General features: G+C 35.6%; 1 protein-coding gene across 3 annotated transcripts in view; it reads left to right on the top strand.

Annotated features, from left to right (window-relative positions):
* RCAN1 (regulator of calcineurin 1) overlaps positions 1-7,661 on the top strand; it is a 35,110-nt gene extending 27,449 nt beyond the window's left edge. For 2 of the 3 annotated variants that reach the window (XM_083361856.1, XM_083361857.1), the window contains exons 3-4: positions 2,196-2,355; positions 3,963-7,661. In XM_083361856.1, coding sequence (XP_083217982.1) covers positions 2,196-2,355; positions 3,963-4,135 — 333 coding nt within the window. In that variant the 3' untranslated portion in view covers positions 4,136-7,661. Of the gene's footprint in view, positions 1-2,195; positions 2,356-3,111; positions 3,198-3,962 lie in introns of all 3 variants that reach the window. The other variant, XR_014492420.1, reaches the window with a different exon arrangement.
* Positions 7,662-12,528: the final 4,867 nt, after the last annotated feature.

Below are 12,528 nucleotides of genomic sequence, written 5' to 3'. Positions count from 1 at the left end.
TTTGGTGTTTGACCTCCTACTTCAAGAACTGAAATAAAATCTGGCTATTAAAAGTTACTTAATAAATTATGGATTCTGGGAGATGTGGAATTATCACAATTCATCCCTAAGTATGAAAAAATCTCTGTCTCTCTCTGTCTTTGTCTGTCTCTCTCTCTCTCTCTCTCTCTGGTGTGTGTGTGTGTGTGTGTGTGTGTGTGTGTTTTAGCAGTTCAGCTATAAGTTTCCATAAAATATCTAAAAAAAATAGGAAAATTGAGCTTGATGTGATTATCTGAATGTTTTAGTTTTTATATAGGCTACTTAACACATATTCTTTAGGTAACACAAGTAATGAAGTAATAAAATGCATTATTAAAATACAAGAACAAAGGCAATAAATAAAAAAGTAAATTACATATGGTCAAAAGCTCAAATAAATAGAAAAATAACAAAAAAACCTACCACAGGACAAATTTTGTACGTCTGCAAAAATGTTCATTACAGATAATATTGTTTAGATTCCATTTCCAAATTATGGGAAACCAAAGTCGCCTATACTATGAAGTTGGAGGGTCAGTACTGCATCAGTTGCTAAGGGATCATGTAATCTAGAATGCTTTTTAAAATGTAAATCTGCTATAACCAAAGGATGTATCAATATATGTGCTTTGTCTGTTGATACCGGTGATCTACTTCAAAATGCTTTATCAGAAGCAATCGCTATTTTGTTCTTGGAATTGTTTTTCCAGCTTGAATTCTCCTCTGAATAAGCACACATAAGATGCTGACCTGTAATTCCCATTACTAACTGCTAATAGTAAGGTCAACTGTGTTTCCATGCTTGCTATGGGCGAGGACAAGCCCCTTCTACAAATAACATAATCAGCAACCCTTAGTATGCAGGCTGGTTGTGGAGCTGAATCAGTCTTTGCCATCTTGACTTATAATGTCTCCCATTCTTTTTGGATCTTCCTCAGACTCAGTGGTTAATAAGACATTCTTCTAGAACAGCTTTGTGATGTACCATTTGTACCTATAAGGTCAGGTTTGGAGGATAATATTGTTCTAGCATTTGTTTTTGAACTGCATTTGCCTAGTTCTTACAACAAAGTTATTCAGTACGGAAGGTAATGTTGGGTGATCATACTTCAGCCCTGTGAATTTCTGCATGGTCATATTTTATCCTTAATAATAGTTAATATCTCTTTGAAATAGTTGGCCAAGATATATTGAGATTTGGAATGAGCTATCATGATGATGCCCAGCTCTGTTTCTCTTGATTATGTAAGCACAAAGGTATTACGCAGTCATTTGATCAGCATCTGGATGCAGTGGTAGGTTGAGGGAGCGCCAGTAGGCTTATGCTGAATGAAAGCAAGATGAAGGTAGTATGAAATCTTGAGGTTCTATGAAATTAGAGAGATTGCCCATTCTTGACAGAGTTGCATTCCTTCTGTGTCTGTGGTTGCTCTTGGAGTAATCATTATAGACGTAGGGACAAGAGGAAAAGAGTAACTTTTCAGAACAACATCAAGATTTAGTTTTAGACTTGGCCAATTGATCTGTGAGCTGTTAACCTGAAGATGAGATTAATTACAGTGAACTTTACATGAAGCAGCCTATAATGTTGGCCTAGATGCCACAGCTGAGTACTAAAGACTGAAGGAAAAAAAATTGCTTGAACGTATCTGCTTAAAGAAAGTGCCAGTATTGTTACCAAGCCAAGTTCAAAGTTTTTTTTTTTGCTGCATAAAACCTACATAGCGTTTTCTCGTTAATTATGATTTTGTGTGAATGCTCAAACCTTTTATGTTTTTGACATTTTAGTCAGGTTTTTAACTGAAGTTATAATGCTCTATTCTTGACCTTAATAGTGTGAGGATTTTGTTCTTTTATGTCTTGAGTATTTATTGCCTTCTCCGTACTCAATCCCTGAATAGCCTGGCAGCATTCTATGAGCCTGATCTTTTCTAGTTTTCCACTCAAAGAGAAAGTTGCCACTGCTGTAAGGATCACTTTGATGAGTAGATTCCTTAAAAGCAGTGGCATCTCTCTTTCAAGCTTGTACAAAAGCCTAAAAAATGGTCAGTCTCTTTTTTATAAATAAAAGTGAGATGATGTGCAAAGCAGCCCAACTGTATGCATGCCATCGTTTTCATGTCATATACTTGTCAGCATAAACATAGGAATGCATTTTTTTTATAACTTTATAGAGATTGCATATTGGAAATACACACTTAGCACCACCTGATCCACAGAAACAATTCCTGATCTCTCCTCCATCGTCTCCTCCTGTTGGTTGGGAACAAGCAGATGATGCTACACCTGCTATTAATTATGATCTTTTATACGCAATTTCCAAATTAGGACCAGGTAACACATTTTAAATCTGAATTCTTAATAACTCAAATCCATGTTATTTTTTCTTATTTAATTTATTTAATAATATTACTCTATGTGGGGGATGTGTAAAATGTGTGCTCATAAAAGCATGGAACTTTATTCTAGACTTCCATGTGAGTTTGGGAAAAAAATGCTGCTCTAAGAAGTTGCTCCATTATCCATTAAAAGAACATGCAACTCTTACAGAGGGTGTATACGTGTAGCCCTCGACTTACAACTGTAATTGAGCCAGCAATTACGGTTGTAATGACAGTTATTAAGCAGGTCATCATGTGACCGCATCTGACTTTATGACCTTTTTTATGTAGTGCTCATAAAGCAAATGTTGTTTGCTTTAAGTGAACCCATTGTTCGTTATAGGGATGTTTTTGTGGAAACTGAATGGTCACATATTGCAGGACACTGTAAATCAGGGGTCTTCAAACTTGGCCCTTTTATGACTTGTGGACTTCAACTCCCAGAATTCCTCACCCAGCATGCCTGTCTGAGGAATTCTGGGAGTTGAAGTCCACAAGTCATAAAAGGGCCAAGTTTGAAGACCCCTGCTGTAAATGGTCGGAAATGCAGACTGGTTGCCAAGTTCCCAAAATGTCCCCTTACCACCGGGGGGGGGGCATCCATCAGAACTTCATATATGGTCATAAGTACTTTTTAGAGGGTCTTTCATAACTTCAAATAGTCACTAAGCGACCAATCGTAAGTAGAAGATACCTGTATTTTATTCAGGCTCATGCAGAACATGGTAACCTGTTGGACTACTTTAGCAGAAACTTGCTGTGCTTGGTCCAAAATACTTCTAAATCATTTTCAAGGTATCATTCATTTATTTTTGTTTTAGATACAAGCAATAACCTTAAATATTCAAAGTGTAGTAAACTTATTTAGATTGGGGAAACAAATGGATGGGAAAAGGAGAATGCATCAGTAAAAAGTTTTTCCATGATGTTTTTATCTTCCATAATGTTTTAAAAATGGTTAAAAGCTTAAGGTAAATAAATAAATCCTCCTTTAAAATTTAATAATTTTCAAGGTATATACAGTATGACCCTAGAAGTCATATTATATTTATGTTTAGAATAATTTAAAAGAATTAATTAGGAACAGGACTAAGGAATGAAACAATCAGGAACTAGCAATGGAATCCTTAACTTTCTTTTGACCTATTTTTTTATTAGTGAAGTCAAACAAAAGGTGAAATAATGCATCAGTTATAATGCAGTAACATAGGTTACTTCAATTAAAATAAACCAAACATAAAGGGAGGGGGGGAAGAAAAAATGAGATTCATGTGATAAATAAAATTAATTCATCAGTTTTAATGCAATTCTTTACTCAGAAGTAATAAAAGAGAATATTTTGTTCTATCAAAATTGAGAAATTGTTAGATATTTCCGAATTCTCCCCTGGAAGTCTGGAAGCAGCATTCTGGATTCAGAAAGCCAAGCAGCTAGGTATTATACACGGCATCATATTGCGACTTTTTTAACCAATGGCAATATGCAGTAAATTCAATTGGGAAATTTGTATGCATTATTAAGTGTACAATTATCACTTGCTGTTTTTTAAATACATTTTAGGAGATCAGTATGAACTTCATGCTGCAACTGAAACTACTCCCAGCGTGGTGGTCCATGTATGTGGAAGCAACGAGGAACCTGAGTCAGACGAAACGATGGAAGTAGTCAAGAAACCAAAGCCAAAAATTATTAATACTAGGCGGCCAGATTATACTCCAACTAATGAAAGCTGAACTATATAAAGTTCTCAGTTCCAAACTGACATGCTCAAGGAGACTTTGAAGAGATAGCAGGCCACACTTTCATGACACTAGAGGTGGAAGCAGAAATTTTTACGTAAAATTTCCTTTTTCAGAAAGGGAAGTTATCATTTGCTTGTTGAATGGCTCATGAGGCAGATTCCAGTATGAACTTTCTGAATGGTTGTCTTGGAGAATAATCAAACTGGGGCATTGGGAGCAGAAATACATACTTTATATTTAGGGAATTACTCAGATACTGTAGATATCTGAAATCTAGCACGATGCCTTCCCTGTTAATATATTCATTCTCTGATAAATTCCTCTAATTCATGAGACAGTTATATTGTATTTCTAAAATGCAGTCATCAGTGAACACATTGGAATAAGTGAGTCATAGAAATAAGTGTGTTAGGAATTTCAGCTGGCATAAAGCATCTGGAAATACAGCAAAAAGTTTTAAACATGAAGTAATAAAATTGTTAGTCATTTTCCATATTAGATTTTTGTGCATGCATATAGATCTAAAACAGTAAACTTGTTCAAATTGATCTGTACTTTTAATTTATGTTAAAAACAATCTCAGATATTCAGCTTTCTTTCTGAATTGTTTGGTTTTTTTGGTAGGGACACTTTCAGTACAATGCCTTTAAGTTTAGTGAAATAATGTTTCTCAATGTTAATTGCCAGTGTATGGTTTTGTAGAAAATATATAAAATATCTGTGCATTCTTTCAATGGATGAATTACTTTAAATTATTCTAAAAACAAATATTTATATTGGTTTAAGCTACCTTGACTTCTTTATTGACCAGAAGGAAATGGAATTGCAAATACTGTTACAGTTTTCTCAGTGGTTGAGAGGATATAAGCTTGTATTGTCCTAGTCACAAATGTATACATTTATAACTGTTGCTGTTAAGTGTTGTTAAAGTTGCTTGAGTATATTTATCTTGTTAAGAAACATGAATTCTGCCTTTTTTCTCATGAATCTCAAGAGAGATTGTTGCAACAATTGAATGCTTATTTCATTCCCACCCACTCCCATCGCAGTAACTGATTGATAGAACTGTATTTTGCTTAAATAATACTAAACCAGAGATTTCCAAACTTCCTTGACACACAGCGTTATTAGTGTCATGGTAATTATTTCAAGGCAGCTCTAGACCAAAATACGTATTTAACAATTTCATTTATTAAGTAGTTAGGTTCAAACGGTAAGATGTTATGTCCTAACAACTTAATAGTTATTTGGGGAAAAATACACACAAATTCCAATGTTTTTTTAAAAAAATGTTTTTAAATAACCACAATTATTAAAGGAATCTCTGCATGTTTGGGCACACAGCTTCTCAAATCTTGGAATCAGATTGGATACCTCCACCCTCATTTCCTGTTCCACATTGATTTTCACACAATACCTGTTTTTTTTTCAGAGCAACTACCAAAAAAATCATCTTCACAAATATTGGACGTTGCAAACCCCAACTTTGCAAATAAATGGAGCAAAAATTTAAAATATTCCATGATGCCCCTGTGAGTTTGGTAACAGCACACAGCTTGGTAACTAAACTATAATTCCAAGTACATCATACAAAGTCACAATGCTTTTCCTTAATACATTGTGATAGATACTTTGCTCCTTATTTATTCATTTACTTACTTATTTATTTACTTGCTTGCTTGCTTACTGTTCTTTATTAAGGCTATGCAAATTACAGAAATGATTCAGACCTTATGCCCTTATAGCATCTTTCTGCTGTTTTCTAAAATAGCTCAGTTTATTTATTTCTTGCATATGAGCCTAAAAAGCAATGTGGCTGCTTTAGGAATCATGTTAATGTTAATGAATCAATCCTTTAAAATAGCCTTTTTGTTTCCGGTCTCGACAGAAGCTTGAAAAAAAAAGTCTGTTTTTCCGAGTAGTAGGTGCAGAGTTGGCACAAGATCTGAAATGTTTCTTCCAAACTATTATTGAAGAATGCACTGTAGCCCAATTAGTTATCACTGAAAGCCAAACTGCCCTCAACTGCCAAATGGCACCACATTGTAAATGTTTCTAGGTATCCCCTTGATAATAAGAGTCTCAAGTGGATTTAAAAAGCTTTAAACAAAATACATTTCACAATCTGCTGTTTATGAAAAAGTGCTTTTTCAGCCTTTTTATTTTCAGGCTGCTCACATTTTTTAAAAAAATTCCTGGTTGGCTTTTGTTGTTGCTTTGCTTTGTTTACAGATGTCAATAGGAGACATAATGAAAAGAAGCTATTCTTTAGTTACAAAGTATGATACAAGGGCTTTCCACTTTAGAAGAGACATAGCCAGTGTCGAATAAATAGCGTTACAAATAGCGTTACAAAGCCAGCAGTACAGAATGTCTTGTATTTGTAATTTGTGCCCTATATACTTGAAAAATCTCTCTTAAATGTATGCTGAAAGCTCTGAGGACTAGAAGATACCAAGTGTTCATATTTCACAAAAGAAATGTTAAACATGCTGAGTGTACTGTATATATTGATCGGAATGTGGAACTTTACATCTCTGTGCCTGAATTTACCAGTTCAAAATAAGGCATCTGTAATGCTGGCAGGATCTGGAACTCTTGAACAGGTATATGTTTCGCTTCTGTTTTGTATAACTTAATGGATTAAAAAATTATGGACAGTCCTTTGTTCTTGCCAAATATTATACTCAAGAAAAGAATTCTTTTCAGATTTGGGGTTTTTTATTGTTTTCATTACATTTGGAACTAAGATTCCTCATAAAAATAACTAGTAAAAGAGAAACTTGTCTTCTTTAGTTGACACTAACATGCATACAAAGAAACTTACATAAATTAGAATATAAAGTTAAATTTACAAGCAGTTATTAAAAGTATAAGAAGAATTAAGTTTTCAGAATTTTATTTAATATGTCCCATGCTTATTATTTGCATGACAGGTAATAAGAATTATTTGGAGTACCTCTCTTGTCCTGCAGAGAGTGCTACATACCCAATAATATAGCATTAATTGCTATAATAAGGTGGAGAAACTAACCTGCTAAGAATCCTAATTGCAAATAAAAAAACTACTTGAGCAAAAGCAACTTTCATAAACTTTGAGATTGCTTAGAACATTCCATTTCTATATAATTTTATCTAGAAAGCTCAAAACAAATGCATGATAAATTCCATTATGATGCATATTAAAATGTATTTTACCATCCCTGTCTTATTCCAAGGAAGCGGATAGCCATGCACCTTGTGATTCCTATTCCTATTACGCACACCACTGAATTATTAAACTTAATATTTAATAATGTAATGTAACAATATTTTTGGTAACATGCATAAAACATCAGTGGTCCAGTTTTATTAAGTGACATTTTCTCACAAAAATGTTAAGCGTCCCAAAAGTGCTACATTTGATTTATTTGATTTTTCTCCTCTTTTTAAGGGAAAATACCGTAGCTGTTCTATATTTGCTCAGATGAGAAAGAATACATTTGTTTTGTACCCTTTTTATCTGTTTATTGTGACCCAACCCTGGAAAAATAAAATATTTTTGTTGACTTTTACAGTTGTTGAATCAAGTCAGAACCAGGACTATAATACATTGATAGGCCTTGAACGCTAACCCATCATGGCTGGGGAATTCTGGGAATTGAAGTCCAAGCACCTTATAAAGTTGCCAAGGTTGAGAAACACTGCCCGAAACACTAGTTCATATATAAAGCACAGTTAGATAAAACAAACTTTATACATGATATCTTTTTGCTAGGCATCTATTACTCCCTTAGTCCAGTGGTATGTCAGAGGAATGGGAATGTCTTATATTTTGAGTAGCAGCACCTTTCCTGGCTTGCAACCAACATGTTGACTGAACTCCACTTTTCCTTCTGTTAATCTTGAAGCTACCCGTTTCCGTGCAACATTCAGATCTTTCTAAGTGAGATCCAAGACTAATGTTGCTTTCAGGTCTTTCATGTGTAATTGCTGTGATAGAAAACAAATGAGTCTCTTGGGTTTTCCATTGTTGCATTCATGAGCCAGACAGGCCAAACAGGACAACACTGCTTAGCTTTGATACAGTTCTTATTTCCTAACAACTGGCAAAATTGTAGAAATTATTTCAAGAAGAAAGTTACAGTTTCAACCATTAATTAATGTTGATTTGGTTGAGGAGCCCTGACTGCTTTGTGGTTATTTGCACTTTTTATTTTATGAATGCAAGTTAATATTTCCTCCAACCTTTTTTGCACAAGAAATGGAAAATATTATGCATAGAATGAAGGCTACTGCTAAGCTTGTAAGCCGCCCTGAGTCTTCGGAGAAGGGCGGGATATAAATGGAATTAAAATTTAAAAAAAAATACATTTCTTTGATATTTGTGCCTTATAAGTAAGGATTTGATTTAATTTACCTTTGCCTTGAGCTTTGGTGAAATATCTTGCAGCCAAGATATATGCAACAAGAGAAAAGAATGAGACATGATTCTGCTTAATTTCTTTCTTTGACATAACATGAATTAATCCAGTTCTATAATGCTGCTTTGATGTGTGAATAATAGCTCAGAGAGTTACCAGTTTTTACTAGTCCACCACTTTTTCCTTGGGATTACAATCTTTTGCAAGTTCACATTCAATTTACTATGATTAAATATGCCTGAAAATAATTATATATTGAGTGTATTAAAAGAGAAGTGACATTTTGAAGATAGCTTTGGAAGTTTGCAGAAATTAATTTCTAAACATTTATTGGAATCTGAATTCAGTAAAGCAATTGTTCTTATAAAATAGTAGTAAATGTACTTCATTGTCAGCTAAAAAAAAAAAGGCTTCCGAGACTAAAGACACAACAGGCTAAAGCAGACGTGTCAAACTCGCGACGTCACGTGATGTTGCGCAGTGTATTGGGAGAGTTTTGCCATTGCCGGCAATAGGGTGGGTGCAGCTTCCGGAAGACTCGTCCCGCCCGTGGGCCAGCAGTTTGACACCCCTGGGCTAAAGGAAGCAAGATAACAATTTTAAATAAATGACCTTTTAAAACCAGTGTTTGAATATATTGAGGATTTAAAATCCACTGAAGTGAGATTTAATTTATAGAGATATTTTAAATCAGAAATGGGACTAGGTGATGAAACAGTTGTAACTTATTATCATGAACGTATCCGCATAAATTTAACTGGGCTGTAATTATTTAATTGCACTTTTATTTTCATTGAGCACGATCAGTTAGATATTTGCTGAAAATGTGCTATTTAATCTTTCTCTTGTACATAAAAAATCTTCCATTGGTTCAAGTACAGAAGCAAAGTATATGGAATAAGAGAGTTGTGAATGCTCCATCAGTGGAGGTTTTTAAGAAGAGATTGGACAGCCATTTGTCTGGAGTTGCATAGGATCTCCTGCTTGAGGGTCTTAGGGTCTTGCGGAAGAACAGGGTAGAACAACAGCTAATGACCCTCTTTTACTGGTCTACTATAGAGAGCGTCCTCTCGTATGGTATTGTGGTTTGGTATGCTGGTCTGACAGCCGCGGACAGGAAACTATTACAGAGGGTAGTGAGCACAGCACAAGACATTGTGGGCTGTCCCCTGACACCACTGGATGACATCGCCAGGGCTCGTTGCCTTGGAAGAGTGAAGAAGTTTCTCAGGGATGATGGTATCTCTTTACTCTCCTACCATCCGGTAAGAGATATAGGAATATAGCCAGCCGCACCAACAGGCTGAAAAATAGCTTTTATCCGTGGGCTGTTAGACTTTTAAATGAACTTATGCAGAATTGACTTGGGAGGCCGGTGTGTGGTGTAGTTGGTTCACATGGTGTGGTAGGATGGAGGGTTTGTTGTCACTGTGTGTTGGGGGGTGAGATCATGGGGGGAGGCTCAGCTAATCTCAATGTACACATGTTGTACTTTGACAATAAAGGTTTATTATTTATTATTATTATTGAGCAGGAGATTGGACTAGAAGACCTCCAAAATCCCTTCCAACTCTGTTATTCTGTCACTTTAATCTAAATATAAGAGTATGAAGCATATTATTTAAAGAAATAATATGTGTTCATTAGAGATATAATTCATTTGTTGGATTTGTGCCCTACTTTTGCTCTAGAATTTCAAGATTAACACTTGTCTAATATAAATCCTCCTAATAGCTATAAATTAATAAACCCATTGGCAATGGTCTCTATCACCAGTTCTTCTCTTGATTTTATTTTGTATTCCCCTTGACAAAATTCTAGTATCTCACAATGAGTTGCCCATTTATGTTTGCCTAGTATTTCTCATCTATAAAAAGCTGCTTCTGCTGAGAGCCACAATGTGTTTTCAGTCAAATCTGTATTTGTATCTATTCTATATTCTCAATATGGCATTTTTAAAAAAAATCAGTATTAGCCCTTACTTTATTGTATCACGAATATTCACTCTACCCAAATCTCAGGTTTTCTAACACCAAGTGCCTTCTATTTCTCAATAGTAACCCCTCTGCAAAATTCAATTTCAAATCTGTATATCCAATCTTTCCTTTGCATCTTGTAACATCCTATATTTAACATATTTTCCCCCTGCCATACAGATTTAGATATAGCTTTCTGCCACTGTTTAATGGTGCATCAGTTGTCAAAGCAAGTATTTATTTATTTTTATTTTATTTTATTGAATTTCTATACCGCCCTTCTCCCGAAAGACTCAGGGCAATAAAAGTACTACATACAAAAGTTAAAAGTAAGATTAAATTAATTTAGCCCTAACAATAAATAGTTAAAAATACCCCAAACCCTTAGACGAGGCCGGCCTGTTCAAATAAGTAAGTTTTCAGATCACGGCGGAAAGAGCGAAGGTCGGGAGTGTTCTCTGCAACAAAATAATTCTAGACCAATAATGCCAGGCCACAATAAGTTTGATTTATACTGTATGAGTTTATCATGTGAATATAACAATTGTGCTTTGTTAACCTGAGTTCAGAATTTTACATGTAACTACCACAGTGGCAGGTTCAAGAATATGTCTCAAGAAGTCTGTTTCAGGAATACAGTATTGTGGATGTTAAAAGGATGTATCAGGTATAATGATATAGATGTCTTACTGACATCTACTCATATCTTACTGATGTACATTGAAATAAATGGGATATTTTTCATATACCTAAAGAAGTGGATTAGAATAAGACAATAATTGGTGGGTTAATATTTAAGACAGCAAGGGAAGCGGTGGTTTTTGCTACAGAAAGTATTTTTTTTCTTCCATTCAATCACGTTCAATTTTCAGAGATTGTCTGGACAAGTCTCTGTAGTTTTCTTGGCAAAGTTTTTCAAAAATGGTTTGCAATTGCCTGCTTCCTAGAGTTGAGAAAACATGAGTAGCCCAAAGTTACCCAGCTGACTTTGTATTTAAGGCTTAAAAAATTATGGCTTCCCAGTTTCTAGCTTGAAGCCTTTAATCATTGAGTCTCCTGAAATTACTATTAGATTATTAACTCTCTGGGGAAAAAGGAATTGGAAGGAATGTGTCTTTTCTATGTCAAGTTGTACCCAATGATCCTGTTAAATATAAGACACACATCACCATCTATCCAGATTAGGTCCACAGCTTCAGGGAAGTCATGGCTCTAAAAACTCTCTTATTTAGCTTCTCTTTTAGCCCAGTTTTCATATACCCAGTGCTGTCCCATTAAGGCCCAGTCTATATTGCCATTGGAAAGTACTCCAGACTAATCTGGGGGGAGATATGAAAAAAGCTAGTATACTGTATATCCTTTGAAGATTTCAGAATAATATATAAAAAAGAAGAAAAGTTCATGAGTAGTAGGCTATGAAAAATAAATACAAGTTCAGCAAATTTTCCTAAGCTATAGATCAGACATCTCAAACACAAGGCCTGGGGGCCAGATCCGGCCCGCGAAGTGCTTTCATGTGGCCCGTGAAGCCATCCTGGAAACAGTGAGGGAATGGCCCCCACTGCCTTGGCCCTGGCCCAGAGACCCTCCTTCTGCCAGAGACCCTCCGATCTGTCCCACTCCTGCCCAGGCCCCCATAGGCACCCTTGATGTGAACGATGTAGAGCTGGCCACGCCCACCCAGTAGGCCATACGCACTCTGGCCACGCCCACCCAGTAGGCCACGCCCACCCTGGCCATACCCACCCGGCCCCCGAGGGCAACCCCAATGCTGATGCGGCCCTCAATGAAATTGAGTTTGACACCCCTGCTATAGATTAAAGTAAACTTACAGAAATAGAAGAAAGTTTAAAAATGAAACAAGGGCACTTAGCCACCACTCCACCCCAATATTCCACGAAATTGCCATTAATTGGCACAATATTAGGCTTATATTCAGAGTTAGCAAAGTCTCTGATATCATTCAAAATGGCAAGTTTAAAACTGGGGTGATTGTGGTGATCTT

This window comes from Vipera ursinii (assembly GCF_947247035.1).
Source record: "Vipera ursinii genome assembly, chromosome: 4".
Classification (NCBI taxonomy): domain Eukaryota; kingdom Metazoa; phylum Chordata; class Lepidosauria; order Squamata; family Viperidae; genus Vipera; species Vipera ursinii.
Note: the sequence above shows the minus strand (reverse complement) of the source record. Positions and strands in the feature narration are given on the sequence as shown.